At 47.2% G+C, this 23,280-nt stretch overlaps 2 protein-coding genes across 4 annotated transcripts in view; one reads left to right on the forward strand and one right to left on the reverse strand.

The window, feature by feature from the left end:
- Positions 1 to 13,972, reverse strand: part of Gnao1 (G protein subunit alpha o1) — a 157,650-nt gene extending 143,678 nt beyond the window's left edge. For all 3 annotated transcript variants that reach the window (NM_017327.3, NM_001414910.1, NM_001414909.1), the window contains exons 1-2: positions 13,109 to 13,972; positions 12,869 to 12,911 (exon numbers count right to left, since the gene is read on the reverse strand). In NM_017327.3, the coding sequence (NP_059023.1) occupies positions 12,869 to 12,911; positions 13,109 to 13,226 (161 nt within the window). In that variant the 5' untranslated portion in view covers positions 13,227 to 13,972. The remainder of the gene's footprint in view (positions 1 to 12,868; positions 12,912 to 13,108) is intronic.
- A 391-nt stretch (positions 13,973 to 14,363) lies between these two features.
- The window catches only part of Ces5a (carboxylesterase 5A), a 306,059-nt gene continuing 297,142 nt past the window's right edge, over positions 14,364 to 23,280 (forward strand). The window contains exons 1-2 of the mRNA XM_063277997.1: positions 14,364 to 14,500; positions 15,680 to 15,841. The gene's annotated coding sequence lies outside the window, so the exon portion shown is untranslated. The remainder of the gene's footprint in view (positions 14,501 to 15,679; positions 15,842 to 23,280) is intronic.

The following is a 23,280-nucleotide window of genomic DNA, read 5'->3' on the forward strand; positions in this document are numbered from 1 at the left end:
AAGCCAGTTCTACTGCACAGCTACCAGGCCCATTGCTGCCCTAGCAGACTCTTCAGCCTTGCTGGGCCTCACTCCTCCATTCCTGTGGTCCAGCCTCATCCCTTTAGCTTCTGTTGATTCCTGCCTCAAGGCCTTTGCATTCTGACTTGCTTTCATATCCCTTTCTCCCTAACGATTTTCCATTATTTATCCCCAATTTCCTCCATGGGAACACACATCACTCTATGAAATAACCTAATTTTCCTTACTTATTTACTGTGTCCCTAACACTGTCACATCCTGATGACAGAACATGTCTATCCTACTGAGCTCTATTCTTGGAAGGGAAGAGAGTGCCAAAGAGCAGCTGGTCCCCCATTGATATTTGTGAAGTAAGCACCCATGTGTCAATGGTAGAGAGTACTGAGGTCCATTGATGGCTACAGGTCTAAGGAAACATCCAAAGAAGAAACAGCCACATAGCTTCACATGGGAGTGCAGGAGGGATGGCTTAGAACTAAGTGCTCCCTTCTGTCATTCTGCCACTTGTCCCCAGATGGCTTCCACTGATGGGGGCTGGTGGTCTGTGGGGGTATGCGGGGATCTATCAGGAGCCTCTTGTCCCTGCCCTCTGTTGTCCTCAGGCTGGTCTACCTCCAAGACATGGGTTCCCAGGCTCATTTACACCTGCCCTGGCTGGAGCTCCCTACACAGCCATGTCAGGCTGACAGTTCACTAAGGGACTCCAGAAGTTGTCTTGCCTTTGCCTTTAGTCAGCACCAGGTCCTTCCTGCAACCCTGACAGTGTGAAATGCATCTCCACATCCTCAGGGGATAGAGAGGACACGAGGACTAACAGGTGTGTGTGTCCACAATTCCCTGACATCCCAGTTTCTTTCTCCCTTAGCACTAGGGACTTGAAAGGTTAATTTTGTTACATTTGTTATGTCAGCTGGAAATGGCCATGGGAGAGGGAGAATCCCTTCTGGGAGAGCATCTGTTTTGCTGAACAGCAGGATTTAAATCATGATCTTAAAACTGAACCGGAAACTTAACAGATCAGTCCAGGCTCCGAATGTTGCATGCAGAATGCTGAGACCTTGAGACCTTGCCAGGGCCACAGGGACGTGAGTTGTTTGACTCTTAGTCCAGATTCCTTCCTGCCACTGAGTTTTTCTTCAGTTTGGCTGCTGCCTCTTTTCTCCACTGAAACGACTCTTTCAGAGGTCAGTGGCTTGAGTCACAGAGCACCGTAGCCTTTCCTCATTTCTCACGCCGTCCATTAGGACGCCCATCCCCTCCTGGACACTCAGCTCTCTCCGGGGCTTCTGACCTCTTGGCCCCGTTGCTGGGTGGAGCTTCCCATAAAGACCCATGCAGGTGCCCTGGCTCACTTTGACCCTGTGGATTCCTCCTGTCCTTATGTACCCCAGGGAAGGACATGTACTCTCAAGATCCTACCAGGAAGGCAGGTAGCTGAGCCCATGTCTCCTAGACCGGAAAGACCCTTTTTCTAAGCTGAACGTTTCCTTCCAAACACTGCTCAGCATCCCCAGAAATGGACTCTAAGGAACCCAAGGAACCTGTGCACGGTTTGGCCGGGTTCCTCTCCTGCTACTCTTGTTTTCCGACCTGCTGGTCTGGTCTAAGCTCCACCACAGAGTCACAGCCGAAGGATGCGCTCAGCCCTAAGTCCCACAAGATACTAGTCTGCCTCCAACAATCCCTTCCCTTCCCCTCTGTACCTAATGTCAGGAGAACCTACAAGCCAGTCTTATTCCTCCTTTCACTTGTCACACTCCCTGAAGTCCCCAACCATGTCAGATTCAAAACAAGCCACCACTCTTCCGCATGAGGGCCCTGCCTGCACTCAGGTCTTGGTTTATGCTTCACTTCAGTTTCTTGGGTCTTTTTGCAAGCTCTTCCCCTTCCACTGGACGATTATGGCTATAAGGGACAGACTCTCAGTTCACACATTGTGATAGGGCTCAGTGGTAGAAGTACTTGCACGGTAGGATATGCAAGGCCCTGAGTTCAATCCTCAGCACCACCTCAAAACAACAAAAACACTAGTTAAGTCAGTTAGAAGAAAGGGCAGGATGTGATTCACTCTCTCAACTTCCTAGATTGAAGTAGGACCATCAGATGCCTCTTCTCCCTGTTCCTGGATCCCAAACTCTCAAAGCCTCAGTCTGCCTGGCTTTACTAAGCAAGCTTCTCTCTAGGGGACAACAGAGATGTGCAAACCTGGCCTCAGAGAGCTCCCCACTGGGTACAACTGAACAACAGCTTCTTTTTCATACAAATGCCAGAGAAAGGCCTGGCTTAAGTCACATGCCCACCCCCAGGATCATTCACCTTGGAAAAGCCTGAATCTTGTGCCCACTTCTATATTTGAGCAGCAGTGACAACCAATTCCCCTATTGGCCTGAGGCCAGTAAAAGGGAATCTACTGAGCCTTCATTTCTCCAATCAGCACCATCCCAGTTCAACCCAAGCTCCTACCCAAATTAAGCCTGCCATTGTTGCCTCTCACCCACCATCTTCTTCTCTCTGGCCATCTCCTGTGATGGGCCCAGTTCTCTGAGAGTAAGGAGTGGAGCCTTCTGCAATCAGCCTAAGATATGTTCCAATGGTGTGGCTCAAAACAAAAAACCAAACCAAACCACCACCACCACCACCTCCTCCTCCTCCACAACCACCACCACCACCACCACCACCACCACCACCACCACCACCACCTCCACCACCTCCACCACCACCACCACCACCACCACCACCACCACCACCACCACCACCTCCACCACCTCCACCACCACCACCACCACCACCACCACCACCACCACCACCACCTCCACCAACAACAACAACAAGTCACGTCTGCTATTATTGCACTCAATGGAGACTGCCTGACATCCTGCCCTGTTCACTGAATCCCTAAGCATAGGACGCTGTATCTTGTACGTGACAGGAAGTAGTACTGGATATGTGAATGGCTAAGTGATCTGAATAGAATAAAGGAGACAAGCCCTCGGAGTTCCAGTAAGCGAGCGCAGCTTTCTTTCTCATTTCAGAGAGAAAAAGAAATGGGAAGATGGAGGTTTCCTCAACTCTACGCTCCTCCACACGCTCTCAATTCTTATGGCCTCTCGGAAGCAGGAAACAAGGCATGTGCAAGCTGTGCAGCCTTGGGAAGTGGGGGGACTCTGCTCCTGCCCTCATCTCCTCCTTTTCTGTGTCTTTAGTTTCCACCTCCATTGTGACCCCACACCCCCCAGCTTTCCAAGGAACCCAAGCCTTCCCATGGTAGCCAAGAAAACAATAAGAACCAGGCCCTCCCTCAGCCCCAACCCCTCGGCCTCACTCCTCAGTCTCCTCCTTCCCAAGGCCGACACATGAGGTAAGGAGATCTCCCTCCCTGACCCTACCACTTTCCTGAGTCCCACACCCTTAACTCCTACTACACTTTGGCTTTTTTCCCACCATGCCACTGGAACTGTTCTTATCCAAATCACCGAATTGCCACACTCGGTGGACAGCTGCCAGCCTTCACCTTCTCCGACACTGGTAATATCTGAGTCACCCTCAATGTCCCTGCCTTTTATTTTCATGATGTTGTTCTGCCTTGGGCTCCCTTTTTCATTTCCATCTCAGGCCCTTCTTCTGAGGTTATTATTTTGGGAGCTCACTGTGAGTATGTATGTATGCCTTTCTGCCCAGTTCACTTGGCCTGCTGAGGTAATCACCTTACACCGTCCCTCTTTCTTCCTCTTAGCCAAGGGAATAAACATCCACCAGAGACCCCAACCAGGAATCCTGGACACATTCTTGTCAATACTGTCAAAAACTGATCTCTTCCTCAATGGGTCTTTCAACCAATCTTCAGGTAAGTTTAATCACCTCATTGCCCAAATATGCCATCTTCCTACCCTCCTGCCTGCCTCCCTCCCTCATCTGCATCACCCCAATGGCTTTAACTTAGTCCTAATGGCTTCCCACCTGGATTGTACAAGCGACTTTCCTTCTGTTCTCCCAGCCCCTGATGCACTGACCTTGGCACCTATTTCCTTTTGGTGAGAGTTTGTTATCTTTTCAAGTTGTTAGCACAGCATGTTAGACCTTTCAGGATCTGGTGCCTGCCTCACCTCTCCTCTCTCATTTTGTGACATTCCTTTCACGGACTGTCCCAGTCAGAGAGAGAATTACCCACATCCCTAGCATCTTCTGGGTGACAGGTCTAGCCTCTGTACATTCTGGTCCTCTACTGGCTTCCCCCTTTCCCCCTGGCTAACTTCTACTTGTTCTGCAGTTTTGTCCCTGGGCCATTTTACTCAGTTGACTTTCCTGACCTTTCTGCCTGAAAAGCCACCGTCTGTTTTCACATAGCACACTGCACACACAGATAGCAAGTGTAAGACCCTCTTACGAGGAAGCTCTGGGTTCCTCAAGGCTGGGGACTAAGTAAGACTTTCCTCTCGACGTACATGACACCCTGACCTCGTGCTTGTGGATGAGTTTGTGGCTGTATCGCCTTCCTGTCTTCCCACAGGTGTCTAAGCCACCTCCATGACTCAAAGCCAATGCTTTCAGAAGCAGCTTCCCTCTGCTGCCACTGGAGCACAGCTCACACCTCAAATCAGGCACAGAAAAGACAGGAGTTCTTTGGGTGGTTCTTAGGGAAAACTGCTACTAGTGTCAAATGAATGTGATATATGAGGCCGACCAGCACTGCAACATCCAGAAGAATATCAGCACTGTTGGGCCGTGCTAGTGTCTCGGTCACCAACCTTGGCCAAAACTAGTGACATCCAATTTACAGATGAATTTCAGACCCCAGATCCAGTTCCCCATTGTCCATACTGGCGGTAGTCATCTGTTAAGAACTATGATATTGCAACGGAAGAGATAGGCTTGGAATTAGACCAATCATTGTCTGAATGAGACTGTCACTAGCTTACTAACTTACATGACCTTGAGCAAACCATTAATGTCTCTGACCCTTGCCTCTTATCTGCAGGACGGAAATGCTACTTCCTCATAGTTGTTGTGAAACCACAAATGAAGATAACAGATCGAAGAGCCATAGCCACCAGGAGCATTCAATATTATTCTGACTTATGCAAACCAACGAGGCATATTCCTGTGCACTTTATTTTTTCTTGTTCTTTTCTTCAGTCAGTATTCTGTGAGCAGCTCCTTTGCACCAGGTGCTAGGCTCAGTGTTCTAGTGCCTGAAGAAACCAGTAATCATCTTTAGGGAGTTTTGGTGAAGAAGGGACCCCAGGGTACTAAGGAATAAATACATTAACATCTGATTAATGTACAATGCTTGATATGCATGGGGTGGGGTTGAAGATGACCCTGGGCCACATTACAGCACAGGGAAGGTATTCTAAGTAACATTTCTTTCTCCTGTTCCTCCTCTCTTTTCTTTTAAGACAGAATCTTGCTCTACAGCCCTAAATGTTGCTATGGCAACTGAGCTGATCCCACAAAGTGGTCCTTGTGTTTCTCTGAGCTTACAGGTGTATCCCATATCTCCTGACTTACAGGTAACAAGCTCCTGTAGAAAACCTATCTGTGATCTAAGACGAACCTAGACTTCAGGGTAAATCCTTGGCCATGGAGTCTTATTCTTGTATATCACCCTCCATTTTTCATTTTGCTTGCTTCTCAGACGGTTGACAAAGCAAGGGGCAAATTCTATTAGTCTTGCAGGATTTTATTTTACCTTAATTTTTTTGGTGCTATGAAAAGCACAATATTTTTCCTCTTCTCTGTGAAGAATATTAGAACTAAAGACAGCTCAGCAGATAAAAGCTGTGGGTGGCAGATACTCCCACTCTCCCCCCTGTGTTTCAGGCTTCCAGGTTTCTCTTTGCATTTACTGTTTCCTTAGAGCTAGAAAAGACACTAGAGAAATTTCACAGTGAAAGCCATACACCAGGTAAGAGACAAACCACCCAGGGCCACGAAGAGCTAAATGGTCTGCCCAGAGTCAACCAGTGAATGAGTAAGAGACAACACACTTTCGTATCCTGATCCCCTGGCTCTTTAGCATCGAAACCCAGACATGTTCCTAACCAGGAAGCCCTCCATGGTTAATGGCAGGGTTGTGCCCACAATTTGAACATCTAGAAGCAACAAACCTCTTCTTTCTGGTTCTTTCTCCTACCAGTGACATCATGCTTCATACTAGCAGAACTTTTTGGTTTGGGAACCGTTTCTCCATGAAAAGTTTGGCTAGATTTTTTTTTTTTTTTGTCAAAATGTTTCTCACTACCATGACTTTGCTGGCTTGCAGAGTTTATGATCTAGGTTCTATTGTATAGTTATATGATCCTTAAAAGACTTATCTCATACTTGTCAGAACCATAGTTGATGATTTTATGTGTAGTATTGCAAGATGCTAGGGAGCAGATGAGGAGTAAGAAAGGGAGATGGGGGGGGAGGAAGGAAGGTAGGGGAGAGAGAAAGATAGGGGGGAGGATGGAGGGAGGGAGGAGAGAGAGAGAGAGAGAGAGAGAGAGAGAGAGAGAGAGAGAGAGAGATATTGAGCTACACTCTCAGTTTCATAGACCATTAAGGGACTTGGGCACACCTCGTCTAACTCTTTGAGGAAACTGCTCTCACAGGCAGGTTCAGTGCTCTCTCCCACTCTCTAACATCACCTCAGTCTCTTGGGCTGAAGCAGCTGCACCATCAAGAATGTCACACTGGTTATGACAACATGGCTTGTTACATAACTGGTGCTGCAGAGGGGATAAGAGGAAGAGCCATGAGCAGAGGGTGAACCACTGCCCCTCCTCAATGGTTCACAGGTCAGCCAAGTCCATACTTCCAAGAGAACGACACAGGGGAAAGAAACGCCCACTAATCAAAGGAATGAAAACAGAACTAACCTTTGTATAATGACTTTTATGTTCCTGGCCCAGTTATAAGTGTATTTCCTATGGCAACTCATTTTATTCTTTCACCAGCTTTAAATTGTTGCTTTGATTACCAGCCAAGAGGTAAAATAGCTAAGCTCACACATCTGGTAGGCGACTTGAGATTTTAAGGCCAGCAGCTTGAGTGTAGAATAATGTTCTTACCCCTCTCTATTCCAGAGAAGCACACCAACCAGCTTCTCTAAGAGAGAAGCCATCTGTCTATTTGCCTGGGCCTGTCAGGCTTCCACTCTTTCTTCTCTTGCTCTATCTACTAATTCCTGACTGTTCAACAATGTCCTTTCTACCAGGGCTTAGTGGTGTAATAAGAAAGATGTGATAAAATATAAGTGGAATATAAATTTAAACAAATTCCTGGAATAGAGTTCATCTGAGCACCTTTAGGCCTTCTGTAACGTAGTCAACAAACATGCACCTGATTTTAAGTCCATGCAGTTATGTGCATGAACACACACACACACATATATACTGTTTTTTTTTCCAGAGTTAAAAGTTGTTCTTTGCTAGTGTCAGTTTTGGGGGGTAACCCTTCCCATTTTTTCCAGCCTGGAACCAACCCTGCCGTGGACTTGCCAGTTGCCTTTCAGATTAAGGTAGGAACCTATAATAACAGCAACACAGAGGTTCTCAACCCCTTTGGCAATCCTCTGTAAAAATATTTGTTATAATTCATGACTAGTGAAATTACAGTCATGAGATAGCAGGGAAAATCATCTTATGGTTGGGGTCACCTTTCCATGAGGACTGTGTTGAAAGGTTAAGAGGGTTGAAAACCACGAGAACAGAACGCATCCTGGTGTACAGGGAAATCAAGTGCCACGCCCACATGAATGCATTCATCAGAGCACATGCAGAAAAGTAGGCCCTCTTCTGCTCAGATCTCCAGAGTTAACTGATATAGCAGGAAAAGCAGCTGAAGACACCGGTGATCTTGGCCCAACTCTAACAGACATGGCCTCCTAAGAGGCACAGGAGAATCTAGGTGCTCCAGGCAAGCCAGCACCTGAGCACTGATCCAGCTTCCCACGCATGGGGAAGAAGTTTTGGATTCCTATTCAGCCTTGTCAATCTATGTAAAGCTTCACCTTCTTAATCCAATGACCACAGGCCTTTTCACAAGCACACAGGCTCCATCTTGGGATCCACTGAGGTTCAAGAATTGTACAGCCAACTCCGGATGAGATCTGCTGGATTGCTGGCTGCTCCCCTGGCAGGAAGGCTGCTGGTATTCACAGTTCAGTGAACAGCAAGAAGGGAGAGGGCACCAATCCATCAGCGAGGGAGGACTCCTCTGCTGCTACTGGATCTGATGTTCTGTTTGCACTCACACTGTCTCCGGTGAGTAAAGGTACATCTACTTGAATAAACATGGAGACAGAAGTGGGGAGGGAGGACAGCCAACAAAGTGACTGCAGAAGCAAGCCCACCATCTTGAAGAGTAGCTCTCAGTGGACTGCTACCTCCACTGAGAGACCTTTGAGCAAGGGTAGGAAATGCCCTTTTAGATGGCTGTATTTTCACAAAGTAATGGTTGCAAGTTGTCACCTCCCCTTCTGTTAATGCCTGTCACTCACTAAATGCTGAGAGCACCACAGGCTTGAAGCCAACCAAATGGTCTTGACACCCAGTTATAAAGTCAAGGTCGACTGGGGGGAGGAAACCACCATCTTTTTGGCAGACATCGACCTTTCAAAACCACCACCTTCCCTGACAGAGTGGTATGCTAAAGCCCTGATTGTAAGGACTGCGATGTTTGTATGAATAACGATATCGTCAATAGGCAAATCCTTAAACTTCTTTAAAAATTGTACTCCAGAAATGAATGTTTCATTTCATTTCTGCTTACACAGGTAAAGTCTACTAGGTGGCAAGCCAAGTCTTTTTTGCAAGCTTTAAACTCTACTTACTGAAAAACAAAACAAAAACCTAATGCTCTAGAGAATATGAGGTAAGCACCCCAGCAAATGTAGCACCTCGAGTCAAGGCAAGCTGTAATCAAAACAACTCCAGGGGTCATTTTACCATATCCAAGCATCCGATACCCAGCATTCAGACTTGGGAAGTCAGTTAAAATGACACTCTATTGATTCTATGCACCATAAAACATAATTCGAAGACGTTTCTTTGCAAGGGTTCAGAAATCCAATAAAATTTATCCTCTCTGTAAAAGTTTTATTAGTCTGTGTAAAAGCATCGCTAATTATGAATAAACTGATGAGGTTATATCACAGGTCACAGAGGTCCTAAACACAAGCAAAGTCCTTTAAAGCGCCATGCAGAGAAAAGAGGCCACCGCTTACTCATGGGACACGTGAAACTATATTTGTGTTATTTCAATCATCACTGTTCATGTCTCATACCGTAAATGTTTTGTATTTCATGACAGAGAGAAAATGGAGGTGAAAGCAGAGCCAGCAAGATAGCTCAGTGGAGAAAGCACTTTGTCAGGAGGCTGGCAATTCGAGTCTGGTCTTTGAGCCCATGCAAAGGTAGAATGAAAGAACAGACCCTCTGGCGTTGCCCCCCCCCCCCGACCCCGAATTATAAAAGATTTTAAAGACTTGAGAATTAGGCTTCTGAAAAATGATGTAAACTTCCCCTTTATGACTTGCACTGAAAAGAAAATCCCAAAGGTCTGTCCCTGTGTGGTCCTAGGCTGCCTGCTCCAAGTCGAATCTTTGCCTGCCAGCCCCTAATGGCTTCATCTCGGCTGCTGCAGACACATTCTGATTCCTCCTTGTACTCAACACACCACGACCTGAGGAGGACACAACCCGACTGAAGCAGCTCCTTGTTTTTCTGAGGAACGCTGACGACAAAGGATCTGATAACATGTGAATATCAATACTCTTCCTCTCAACCAAAAGGGCTGTGCTACTGGGTTCAAATCCCATTAGAGATCCCTGGCTTCTCACAGGGTGTCCCCTACAGCAGACTTTGTAACCATCTCATTTCATCTGCCTGGGTGAAATAACGCGGCATCTGAATTAACTTACACACATGGCCTGATGGGCTTCTCACCAATCATACTGCACAGGGAAACAGGAAATTGCTTTCTGCAAACGCTACCAAGGCTTTCTGGGCAGGCCCCACCCAGAAAGTATAATCTTCCCTGGCTGCAAATGACTCTCACTCAAGTGGTGATCTCAAAAACCCATCTCTGGAAGTGAGGACTCCAAAGAATCTGTCACTGGGATACAGTGACACCAATCTCACATTTTGTGGTTAATAAAACAAGTCCTGCATCCAGCTTGGCACAAGGCCCTGATCTGACTTATTTCAAGCCAAGCTCATAGGAAAACTGCCATTCATGAATGCTTCGGGAGGGCAGGTCAGCTGGGTCTGTCGTGGCAAAATTGATATGTTCAGACTCATTTCCCATGGACTTTCTCATCAAACCAACAGATTTCCTCGAGATTTGGCGCATTTTGTTCTTAAAGGGAAACAAACAAACAAACAAAAAAAATCAATTACAAAAACCTCAGTTTTGACAGTTTTCACCGAAAAGGTGATTGTGGGAGTAGAAAAAGAAAAATGCAGGGAAAGAGGAAAATGTTCTGATTTCCGATTTAATAGACTCAAACATTGGACACTTCACCCCACCTCCCTCAATGCAACCCAACTAAATAAGACAGAACTTTCTTCAGAACATCTCCTCCGTCTTCCTTTAAGATTTCGTGCCCCAGGACTTAATCAGGAATTTCCATTCTAAAGTGGCACACCGATCTCCTCAGAGAGCTAAGCTTTCTTTGAATAAAAAAGGCAAGTCTCCTTTTGGGGCCTCTATACGTATTTTTAAACCTCTTATTAAATCAACCTAATTTATGGGGCATGTTCAGGAAGAGCAGGTAGCAAGCTGCTTCGGTGGATGCAAAGTTTCTTTGCTCTCCCCTCCCACACCCCGACTCCCCACCTCGTTTGCCCTCCCCTCTCCGAGGGTTTCCGAATATCTTCGGGGCCTTTCCGAAGCTGCCGAAGCCGCTCGGCCCTCTCCGCTTGGACCCCGACTGTGCTCCGAACACTGTCGAGATCCTCCGAGCCCCGCGCCCAGGCCAGGCCGAGCGGAGCCGAGCAACGCCAAGCTCAGCCCCATCGACTTTTCCAGCCTCGGCTGGGCGCTGTCCACCACTTGCAACGCCTGAAACCTCACCCCAGCTCAGGAGGCCTAAGCTTCAGCCGGACTCCCAACCTGCCACCGCAGATTACAGACTTGGGAAGTTTTGAAACCTGCCCCTAAGGAGAAAGAGGTGGCGCGGTTTGCATTTTCCCGACAACGCGAGGGCTCCAGGCAGATGCAACATGCACCTTGTTGCAAAAAGCAATTCCCCAGGCCCCGCCTCTCCATCCATTTGGACTGCACAAGCCCCAGAGAAACCCCAGGCTAAATTACTGGTGGCTCAGAAGGGTGAGGCTAGCCGAAGGGGCCTGTGAGAAGAAAGCCCCCGGGAGCTCTCGAACGCAAATAAGAATATGCCAAGCAGATGGAGGAAACTGTCTCCTAGTCGCGGCTCCCTACCATCATGGCGCCGCCTGGAACTCGCTTGTCATGCCTGTTACACATGCAAGAATTTTTGCTTCTTGGTTTTGAAACAGCAAGCACGATTTGTCTCCCACCCACCTTCCCTCGAAGGGGGTTTTTATTTTCCATTGTTTTCCTACGGGATGCAATTACTTCGGCTATTCTGTCAAGTTGAAAAATAATCATTTTTGTTTACTGCACAGCAACCTCTAATTAGGAGCTGTGTGTGCACGAAGGTGTCACAGCAAAGCGACATGGAATCCTCGCTAAACGGTCCTAACGAACTCCTCCGTCCCGAACTGACAGGCCAACGGAAGCAGGGCCAGGAGGCCCGGAAGGCATGCACGGGTTCCCTGCCAGCCACCCCTCCCCAGGCAAAGCTGCCTGTAGGCTCACTAGGAGCTGTGGAGTGGATGGGGCAAGAAGCAAGCCAGAGAAGGGGAAGGACGGGCGAGGCTCCTTATTGGGGGAAATGTGGAAAGGAAGGAATATCCCATTTTGTTTTAATTTTCAATCATCACTCAAATCCACCCCCAGTTAATTAGGAGGGGAAACTGATATCTAATGCAGAAGGGGGCGGTGGCAAGTAGGGCCTGAAATCCGCATTGAAAGTAGACTACAGGGAACCTGGCCTAAGTAGAGTGTAAATATAAGAATAAAGGCTACACAGCGACAGGAAACTGCGGGTGTCAGAAGAGCAAAGCCTGGAGGGTCAGGGAGGAGAGGGGCTGGAGGACAGATGAGACTTGCTTTCATTCAGCAACACAGACAGCCTCCCCCTTCCACCTCTGCCTTGGATGAGGCTGTGTCTGTCACATCCGCTTGGAAACCCACCCTTTCTCCCTAGTGCACGCCCCCTCCCCTAATCCTTGCTCGCTCTTGGGGGGAGAGGGTCTAAGCCACAGCTACCAGGAATTCAGCACCAAACTCATGAACAGCAAACACTGGATCCTCCACCCCAATCTGCTAGGGCTGGGTCCCCTCCATGTTTTAGTCAAGTTCAAAATCACTGCCTCGAGGGAAGCAGGGGGAAGTGGGATTCGAGAGGTGGGGTGGAGGAGGAGGGGAAAGAAAATGAGGCAGAGACAGAAATGGAGGCAGCAAAACACAAAATACTCCACAAGCAAGAGTTATGATCATAATCACGCTAATAGTGTGATGTTCTGATCAATATGGCGGACACTGTCATTCATACAACTAGAGGCGCTCCCCTTCCCTCCCCCAAAACACCGACCCCAGGAGTTGGGGTGGGGAACCCAGTACCAACGTAGGGAGTGGGGGAGGGGAGGCAAAACCGGGTCTCTTCTGTGTGAGCACGAATTAAAAACCAGGACCGGGGAGCAATTATGGTTGATCAAGATAATAAAAACGACATAAAATTATTAATAAAAGTACAAATCCCAATGCCATAGGGACTTACTTCATCTGCTTCACAATGGTGCTTTTTCCTGATTCTCCAGCCCCTGTTGGGACACAGAGAAGGGGGAAAACTGGTGAGTGTCAGCTCATAGAAATGGGAAGGGGGCTTCAAGGCATGCAAGGGGTGGGCGCTCCTGGGCACATGGTGGTGCCAACTCCGGGACCAGGTCTCCCGGGGCGCAAGTCGGGTAGGGAACTGTGGCCGGGGTCGAGGGGCGGGGGTGGCTACCGAGGTCCTTACCCAGCAGGAGTAATTTCACGTCTTTGGCGGCGCTGATGCCATCTTCTTTGAGATTTTTCTCAATCGCCTTGCTCCGCTCGAGGGCGGCTCTCTCCTCTGCGCTCAGAGTACATCCCATGGTGGCCCCTTCCCTGCCACAGCCCGCACGACTCGGCTGGCACGACTCCTCGGGTCGGCGCGCCCCCCACCCCCCCACAGAGCAGAGCCTGGGCTCAAAGGGGAGAAAATCACGATATCCTTTCCTTGGTTGGGAACAAAATTGTCGAAAGACCAGAATCCCCCCAAAAGGACAGCCTCTATCAAGATTCCAGCGGCGAAGATTAGCGGCGGCTGGCTGGGGTCTGGGGGTGTCGAGGTGAGGGTGGCCGGGGTCTGGGGCTCCGGAGCCGAGAGAGGAGGCGCCCGCGGGCCCGGGAGGCGCGGGTTGCAGGCACCGAGACTAGTGCACGACCCAAAATAAATAAAATAGGAGTCGAGGCTGGATCCGCAGCCGGAGCCGGCGGAGGGTGGGGTGGGGGGCAGGGTGGGTCCTTCTGCCGCGGCTGCCGGAGGCGGAGGAGGAGGCGGAGGCGGAGGCGGTGGCGGCGGCGGCGGCGCGGGGTGTGGAGGGAGTGAGTTAGGGGGTGCCGCTAGTGCATGTGCATCGCCGCTCCTCGGCCGTCGGTGCGTCCGCGGCGCCTTCTCCGACCCCCGCGCGCAGGGCAGGGCTGGGCAGAGGGCCGGGCCGGGGGTGAGGGGTGCAGATCTCTAGCTGGAGGCGGCGTCGCCGGGGCCCAGAACTCGCATCGCTCGGCGGAGCGGACAGGAGACAGGGAGAGCGCGAGAGAGCCGCGGCCAGCGGGGAGCGCGAGAAGAGGCGGGCAGGGAGGGCAGGGCACGCGCGCGTGCCGGGCCGGGCGGGAGGTGGGGGGGGGGGAGATGAGGCGAGCGCAGCGCGCGAGTGCGCTTGGTCCTGCGCAGCTCCTCCAGGCGCCCGCTGACGTCACAGGGCCGCGCGCCAGGGCCCGGGGGACGGCGCGGGCGGGGGCGGCGCGCATGCCCGCGGGACGCGTCAGCCGGCGGGCGCGCGCGCGCGCGAGGCGCCGCCCGCTCTCGGGTCCCCTCCCCCGCAGCTTCGGGAACGTGCGGGCTCGGGAGGGAGGGGCCTGGCGCCGGGCGCGCGCCTGCGCCCCACCCCGCCCCACCCTGGCGGGTCTCGCGCGCCCGGCCCGCCTCCTGTCAACCCCAGCGCGGCGGTCAGGTGGTCCCCAGCCCTTGGCCCCAGCCTCCAGCTTCCTGGTCCCTCGGGCTCTGAGTCCTGTCTCCGGCAGATCGCCTTTCTGATTGTTCTCCTGCGCAGCTGGAGGTGTATAGCCCCTAGCCGAGCTATGGTGCCTCAGCAGATGTGAGGAGGTAGTGGGTCAGGATAAACCCGCGCACTCCATAATAACGTGCCAGGGCTCAGTGACTTGGGTCTGCATTATGGAGCATCTAGTGTATACAGACTGGGCTCGCAGAGAGGAACGCAGCAGGCTGAGAAGAGGCACGGCCTGTTCCTCAGGAGTTTTTGCCTCCCTTAGCCAATGTGAGCCTTACCGCGAGATTCCCACAGCCTCTGTTGCTAGAGATGGTTACCATCCTAGGATGGCTTGATGCCAAAGGCCCAGGGACAGTGTTTCATGAGAGCCTCTTGCTCCCTTAAATTTTTCTCTATATGATGAACCGATGGTCTTGCTTGGTTCTCGAATTCTTGTATTCCCAGAACACAAACCGGTAAAAATGAATTCTTCAAAGGTTTTTGATGAGAGGTTTCTTCCTCCTTTCATCTTAAAATAACAAACTACTAGAAGAAATACACCCCATATCTTCTCAAATAGTCAGAAACCAGGGTCAGTTAATCAGCAAACAGCTAACCCAGCACTGGGGAAAACAGTAGACAGTTGCCAAAGATCGGTCATGTTCTGGGTGGTCTCTGAGAGTTTGAAGAATTAATCCTGACTGCACAAAATAGTTCTACAATAAGTTCCATCAGGCAGCCCCAGGGGCCTTCCTAGATAGAAGAGCCACAGGCAAGGCTGCCCAGGGAAAAGACAGGCAAGGGGCCAATGAAAAACATGGGTTTTTGTTTTTTTGTTTTTGTTTTTGTTTTTTTAACTGTTGGGCATTTCTGTGACTCCGAAAGGAAACTTATTTGCTTCATTTCAACAATGGGGAGAAAAACCCTATTTTGGAAATGTCACCCAGCAAAAAAAATTATTTGCAATTGGGGAAAATGGTAATTAAGACCCACCCAGAAGAAAATATTTTTCTCCTGCATATTTTTAAGTTTGGTGTTTCCCAATGTGGGTTTGTCTTACTCTACAAATGTCTGTGTCAAAAGTTATATGTAATATAATTGGAATATTTAAATTTGGGTCATATCCTACCTATCTTAGGAAACGAACAAAAGAATTCTACAGAGTTGTTTTATACCGCAAATAAATAATACCCCCTTCTCTATATTCTTTCCTGTTTGCATTGGGTGGGGATATTATTAGAAGATGAGGCTGGTTTGGCTTAAAAAATCAAGTATCACTAAAATTGTGCTTCCAGATCCAAAACAGAGCTCTCAGGCGCTCAACGTTCTGTGGACCTTGCTTCCTCCAGAGGTGGCTGGGGACAGGTGCACCGATCCACCATGAACCAGATTCAGGGAAAAAAAAAACCCACTGTTAGTTCTGCTGTTTGTACAAGACTGCGTTTGATGGACCGAAGGTAAGGATCAACCCGTTTTCACTGTGTACTGGCATGGGGCAGGGCGGCGGTGGCAGTGGTGGCGGTGGCAGCGGTGGCGGGGATACCCTATTAGATGTAGTTAGTGTTTGTTCCTGTCAAGTGACTTTCAAGTTCCTGGGTGCATTCTGATCGTGTTTGGGAAGATGAAGCCATCCTTGACTTCTAAGTGCCTGGCCTTCCTCCTTGCTGATATGGCAGAGGTATAAACTACTTTTTTTGAGTTTTTCTTCACTCCCCCAGTACCTATGAGAATCTACTGACTTCGTATGTAAGATTATGTTCCAGCACTGTAGATGGGTTTCAAATTTGCCTACCCTGTTTTCTTATTGTTACTGTTGTTGCTGTCGTCGTTGTTCTTATTCCTCCCCCTCTTCTTCTTTACCCTCTTCTTTTTCTCCTTTTCTGGGTCACCTTGCATCTTTGTGGCTGAGTTTCATAAAAGACTCATAATAATCCACTTCATCTGTACAGTGCTTTACAGCTTACGGAGCACTTTTACAAAAATTATCCCATACGATTCTCCCACATAAACCTCAGTTAGACGCTAGTGTGGGAAGCACCGTGGATGAGTGGAAAAAGCCCAGACTGGGAAGACAGATTGATAAGAGAAAACTTCGGAGGTGTCCTACATTTGATTACAAAAGGCCAGGGGATGTGAGAAAAGACAAATGGTGTGGGATGTTATTCGGTAACAAGATGTAGGCCCCAAAGAATGAAAGGCCATTTTTCTGTTCTTGATTGTACATCTAAAGCTTCGCTCAGAGCTGCTCTGACTGCCTAGGTACCAGCGAATGCTCCTTGCAGCATTAACCAATCCAGAGGCCTTGGCTTCTTCTCTAGTTGCTCTCCCATCACGAAGCCTTCATTGCTTCAGGTAAACCCTCCCTTATGATCCGTAGCCAGTGTAGACTCAATGTACGTAGTATGCATGGAACAACGTTTTCACTGTAAAGTCCTCTGCTCCTTTAGATACTCCCTTAGATACCCCATCTACCCCTTCGGCACGTGTAGAATTGGTCCCAGAACCTAGTCATTTATTTTTCTCCCTAGCCTCTTCAGTGGCTCGATAATCCCATTTATTTCCGAAAGTTCTTGCAAGGCCTTGCACATTTTGGTTTAATGAAATACAGTCTGGCACCCATTTTACAGATGAGCAAGCTGAGCCTCCACACAGAGACTTGAATAAATGATTAACGGTCAACAAACTCATTAATGAGTCATCGAGTCTTTGCAGTTTTGTAAACTGCACATTTTGGAAACAGCACATTATATACATACATAAAGCATTCTCAGGTCAGAAAGCCGAAATCTCAAACCCAAAGGTATAAGTAATAAAAAAAACCCTCCAACTATATTAAATTGATACACAATTAATTCCTGTGGGAACAAAGAAATGGCAGATCTAATATTAGGAGCTAGACCGGGACAGTTTCCCTTTGGTTTTGTTTTATATGATTCTCAGAATTGTATTTTTCTGATGAATTATTTTTTTTATCAGAAAACAGTTCTCACCCCACCCTTAGTCAAATGTTTATTGTGCTACGCACACACCGTGCATCATATTTCTGACCTTGAATATCTCACGTACTCTAGGAGAAAAACACTAGCCAAGGCTACATTAAGCTGCCTCCACTTCTAGACAATAGGGATCAGGAGGTAAAGAGGGTCTCCAGCTCTCAGTTACCCAGTGTGGGCTTTGGCTAGATACACTTGCTCTTTCTTCTCTTTTTTTTCCTGTGTCTCTAAAAGACAATCTCCCCAATTGATATTTTTTTCCCTGACATGTTTTTGTGCATGTCTCTCAGACCACCAGAGCCGTGGTTCTCAAATATTATTACCTATAGAATTACACGAGATGCTTTAAAGTTATATTTAAAATTTAAATTTAGATCCAAGAGTTCCATTTCTGGAATCCACTCAGTAAATCTGAGGTGGGACCTGAGGACCATGTTTATAAACACACTTTCTCCCTCAAGTGATTTCCCTTCTTTGTTGGGAAGCTTGCTGCTGGAATATAGGTTCTTACAAGGAAAATGGTTTTCTTTGTACCTGAAAAGGTCAAGAACAGATTTTGTCCATCAGTTGTCATAATATTTGTGTCGTAGTCAGGGTTTCTATTCCTGCACAAACATCACGACCAAGAAGCAAGTTGGGGAGGAAAGGGTTTATTCAGCTCACACTTCCACATGGCTGTTCATCACCAACGGAAGTCAGGACTGGAACTCAAGCAGGGCAGGAAGCAGGAGCTGATGCAGAGGCCATGGAGGGATGCTTCTTACTGGCTTGCTTCCCCTGGCTTGCTCAGCTTGCTCTCTTATAGAACCCAGGACCACCAGCCCAGGGACGGCACCACCCACAATGGGCTGGGCCCTCCCCCCTTGATCACTAATTGAGAAAATGCCTTACAGCTCGATCTCATGGAGACATTTCCTCAAGGGAGGCTCCTTTCTCTGTGATAACTCCAGCTTGTGTCAAGTTGACACACAAAACCAGCCAGTACAATTTGTCGACGAAAGTCACCTGTGTGAAAAGGGCTTAATTAGGTAATATATAGGAAAGCTCTTACCACCTTTGGCATTTGGGTTTTTTTTTTCTTAAAACAAATTCTGCCACTTGATTATTCCAGAAAATGTTTAAGATTCAGTGAAAGTCATGTCATCAAGCAAAGTTCTATGACATGAAATGATGCTGACTTTGAACCAACAAATGGGAGAGTTAGTGGCCAACAGGCATTTGTGAGAAGAGATTATGCCTAATAGTTTTGACATCCCCATAACAAAAATTCTTGACTAACTTCTGTGTCTTGTTCTCCAATTTTGTAGGGTTTATGAAAGGTCAATTTTCTTATGTATAATTGTTAAGTGTAAGAGATGATGCAGGAAGAAATAGGGTTTTTTATATATATACTGTTAAAAGAAAGAATTTGCATGAAGAAGCAAGATAAATGTTTGCATGTCATAGAATTGAGCTCTCAAGTTTTGAAAATCCACCATGTGGTCACTGTTGATAAGATTACCTTTTAAATACACTTTGACGGCTTGGATACTCCAAAGAGAATGCGCTTTGTGATTTTTTTTAAATTTTTAATTATTTGTTATTTAATTATTCTAACTTATTTAATTATCTTAACTACTTAATTTATTTAATTATTCAATTAAATAACCTAAATTATTAATCATTTAGGATAGCAAGGGAATGCCACAGGGTTGCCTTCGGAGTGTTGGAAGGGGCAAGGAACACTGCTTTTTATGCAAACAAGATTGACCAAGAGCTGAACTTGACATTGAAGTTTGTCCTAATGTGAATGCATTACCTAATCGTCTTGGTTCTGTGTTGGCATTTTCTTGGGAAATCTTTCATCTGAAGCTAAGATTCAGATCTGTTATGATGGGAATAACAACAAACTTTTTCAACCCATCTTGGCTGGGGGTTGTCACCAAGAATTCCCACCTCTACGTTTGTAAGGAGTTTATTTCCTACGCTCTTCAGGAGACAGAGAATCTTCTGACACAAAGGGTTCTTGCATTCTCCTACTTCCTGTCTCCACGGAGCCTTTTCACACATGCAAGTCAAACACATTTTAGACATTATCTCATTAGTCTTCTGTAACCTTCAAGGCCCGAAGAGTTATTACCACATTGTTCTTTGCAAGCAGAACTCTGTTAAAGAGTCCTTTGATGTGTATAACATGTTTGCCTATATGTATATACAGGGACCATGTGTGTGCCTGGTGTCCACCAGTCAGAAGAGGACTTGGAATTTGACTTACAGATGGTTGTGAGCCACCATGTGGGTTCTGGGAAGTGAACCAAGGTCCTCTGCTAGAGCAGTGAGTGCTCTTAACCACTGAGCCAACTCTCCAGTCCAAGCAGAACTGTTTCTGTTTGTCCCTGCAGAAATTAGGTAGGTTTTTATCTGACCAGTTTGCCTAATCTGTACGGACTGGAACTGGAGGAGAGAAGGGGCTGCCAATGAGCCGAAACTTATTAAGTGGAAGGCGATGGTCTAGACTAAGCACATTTAATTTTGTTTGGGTGTTGCAAGGCACATGCTTTGCAGTGTTCAGCCAAACACTAAGAACATGCAACCTACTGAGGCAGGGTGGTTTTTTTTTTTTTTAGTTGACATTTAGACACGCATCTCTTCCCCAGAGGCCTACAAAATCTGCTCTGTATGCCAGAGAGGAACATTTTTATGAAATTCCCGTATGATGACACATGGCTCTAAGACTGAAAAAGGACAATCTTTGGATAAACACAATTGTAAAAGACCCCTAATCTCAAGACATTTGGCTGTAATAATTTAGAACTTGAAGTCAAAAGGAATCTTTACTGACCATCTTCTTAAGCTGTCCCCTCAGTCTGCTGACTTTCTCCCTGCTCACTGTAGATGTCAGAGAGGGCTAGCAGAAGAAAGAATCCTGGGTTAGCTATAAATGAAAGGCAGTACTGTTTTTTAATAACCAAAGAGAAGACATACGTGTTAAGTGTTAAGTGGAGCACGTGATGTAAAAACTTAATGATGATTCTGAAATCAAAGTATCAATGTGCGATGACACTCTTTAAAAAGAACCAGCAGCAGGTCTGAGAGGTGAGGGAGACTGGAACAGTGGACCAGAAAGAACGGCATTTCGGACTGGCCAATTGGACCACCCTTTCTTCGCTTCTATTACCTTTGTTTGAGAAGGGAGCGATGCCAATCGTTCTCATTCAGAAAGGGATACAACTTTTGTAGCCCCATCTGCTCTATTAATACAGTTGGCTTTATCCCTTCATAAATATTTCCCCTATAATCATCTTTGTTTTTTTAAAACGTGGATTTAGCTAATGTCTATTGGGAGCTTACCATGTGCCAGGCACTGTTAGATGCCAGGCATGCAAAACATATAGCTAGTCCCCTGCTACGTTGGTATACAGAGTCTCTGACTTTTGAACTGCAACAGTCTCTTTTGCATTGTTTGATTTGACCCTCACAACCTTTTCTTAACCGAGTTTCACTTTATGCATCATGAAAAATTAAGATCAAGAGTTGTACAAGTGACTTAGCCTTGATCACCAGCTTATATGTTACATGTCTGGGGGTACACATCCTTTTTTCTGAACCCCATGATTTTATACACACACACACACACACACACACACACACACACACACACACACACACACACACACACGTCAGGCTGCTCTTGAACTCAATATCGTCCTGTTTCTGCCTCTCAAGCACTGAGATTACTGGTATGTGACATTATGTCCTCTTTCTCATTCATTCATTCATTCATTCATTTGTTCATTCAATTTACATTCTGATCACAGCTTCCTCCCCCCTCTCCTCCCAGTACCACTCTGACAGTTTCCTTTCCGCATTATCCCCTCCCCTTCTCACAGAAAGAGAATGCCCCTTTAGTGCCAGCCTGCCTTGGGACATCTCGTCCCAGCAAGACTAAGAACATCCTCTCCCACTGAGGCCCAACTAAACAGTCCAGTTAGGGGAAGGGGATCCAATGGTAGGCACCAGAGTCAGAAACAGCTCTGCTCCAACTGTTAGGAGACCCACATGAAGGCCAAGCTGCACATCAACTACAAATGTGTAGGGCGCCTAAGTCCAGTCCCTGAATGCTCATCGGAAGGTGGTTCAGTCCCTGTGAGCCTCCGCAGACCTAGGTTAGTTGACTCTGTAGGTCTTCTCGTGGTGTCCTTAACCCCTCTTGCCTGCTCAGTTCTATCCCCAATTCTACCACAAGATAGAAGAAGCTCTGCCTGCTGCTTTGTGTGGGTCTCTTCCTCTATTTCCATCTGCTGCTGGGTGAGGACTCTCAGGAGACAGTTATGCTAAGTTCCTGTCTGCTCACGTAGCAGAGTACCATTCGTAACGTCAGGGGTTGGCTCTCTCCCGTGGAATGGGTCTCAAGTTGGAGCAGTCATTGGTTGGCCATTATTTCATTCTCCACTCCTTCTTTATCCCTGTGTATCTTGTAGGCCAGACAAATTTGGGTTTTGTGGGTAGGTTGATATGCCCCTCTCTCTACTAGAAGTCCAACCTCGCCACAGGAGGAGGCTACTTCAGTCTTCATATACCTGGCCAGGAGGGATCTCACCTAGGGTCACCCCTGTAGGCTCCCAGAGCCTTCTGTGTCCCAGGTCTCCAGGTAGTCCCAAAGATGCCACCCACCGATTACCAATTTCACTCCCACGCCTCCCCCAAACCCCTTCTCTCTACACCTGATCCCCATCCCCTCCCCCTCATCTTCTCTCCCACCGTTATTCTTTCCATTTACCTCCAATGACTATTTTCCCCCTCTGAGTGAGATTTATGAATCCTGCCTTGGGCCCTCCTTATTACTTATTAGTTTCTCTGAGTCTGCCATTATCCTGTACTTTATTGATTATTGGATTGATATCCAATTTGTGAGTACATACTGTATATGTCTTTCTGGGTCTGGCTTACCTCACTCAGAATGATATTTTCTAGTTCCATCCATTTGCCTACAAAATTCATGATGCCTTTGTTTTTAATAGCTAAACAGTATTCCATTGTGTAGATGAACCACATTTTCTTTATCTATTTTTTTCGGTTGAAGGACATCATGGTTGTTTCCAGTTTGGGGCTGCTATGAACTTAGTTGAGCAAATATCCTTTGGGGTATATACACAGGAGTGGTATAGCTGGGTCTTGGGGTAGAACTATCTCCCGTTTTCTGAGAAACTGACAAATTGATTTCCAAAGTGGCTGTACAAGTTTGTGCTCACCCCAGAGATGGAGGAGTGTTCCCCTTGCGCCATATCCTCGCCAGCATGTGCTGTCACTTGAGCTTTTGATCTTAGTCATTCTGTTGGATGTAAGATGGCATTTCAGAGTCCTTTCGATTTGTATTTCCATGATGACTAAGGTCATCAAATATTTCCTTAAGTGCTTCTCAGGTGTTAGAAGTTCCTTTGTTGAGAATTTTCTATTTAGCTCTGTACCCCATTTTAATTGGGTTATTTGGTTTGCTGGTGTCTAATTTCTCGAGCTCTTTATATATTTTGGATATTGGTCCTTTGATGTAGTGTTTCTTTCCCTATCTATAGGCTGCCATTTTGTCCTACTGACAGTATCATTTGCCTTACAGAAGCTTCCCAGTTTCACGAGGTCTCATTTATTAATTGTTGATCTTAGTGCCTGGGCTGTTGGTGTTTTGTGCAGAAATTTGTCAATGTGTCAATGTGTTCAAGGCAGGTCCCCACTTTTTTCTACTAGATTTAGTGTGTCTGTTTTTATATTGAGGTTCTTGATCCACTTGGACTTGAGTTTTGTGCAGGGTGATAGCTATGGGTCTATTTGCATTCTTGTACGTGCAGACATCCCATTAGACCAGCACCATTTGTTGAAGGTGCTTTCATTTTTCCATTGCATGGTTTTGTCTTCTTTTCAGATTTTAA

Source organism: Rattus norvegicus, chromosome 19 (genome assembly GCF_036323735.1).
Source record: "Rattus norvegicus strain BN/NHsdMcwi chromosome 19, GRCr8, whole genome shotgun sequence".
In the NCBI taxonomy this organism is placed as follows: Eukaryota; Metazoa; Chordata; class Mammalia; order Rodentia; family Muridae; genus Rattus; species Rattus norvegicus.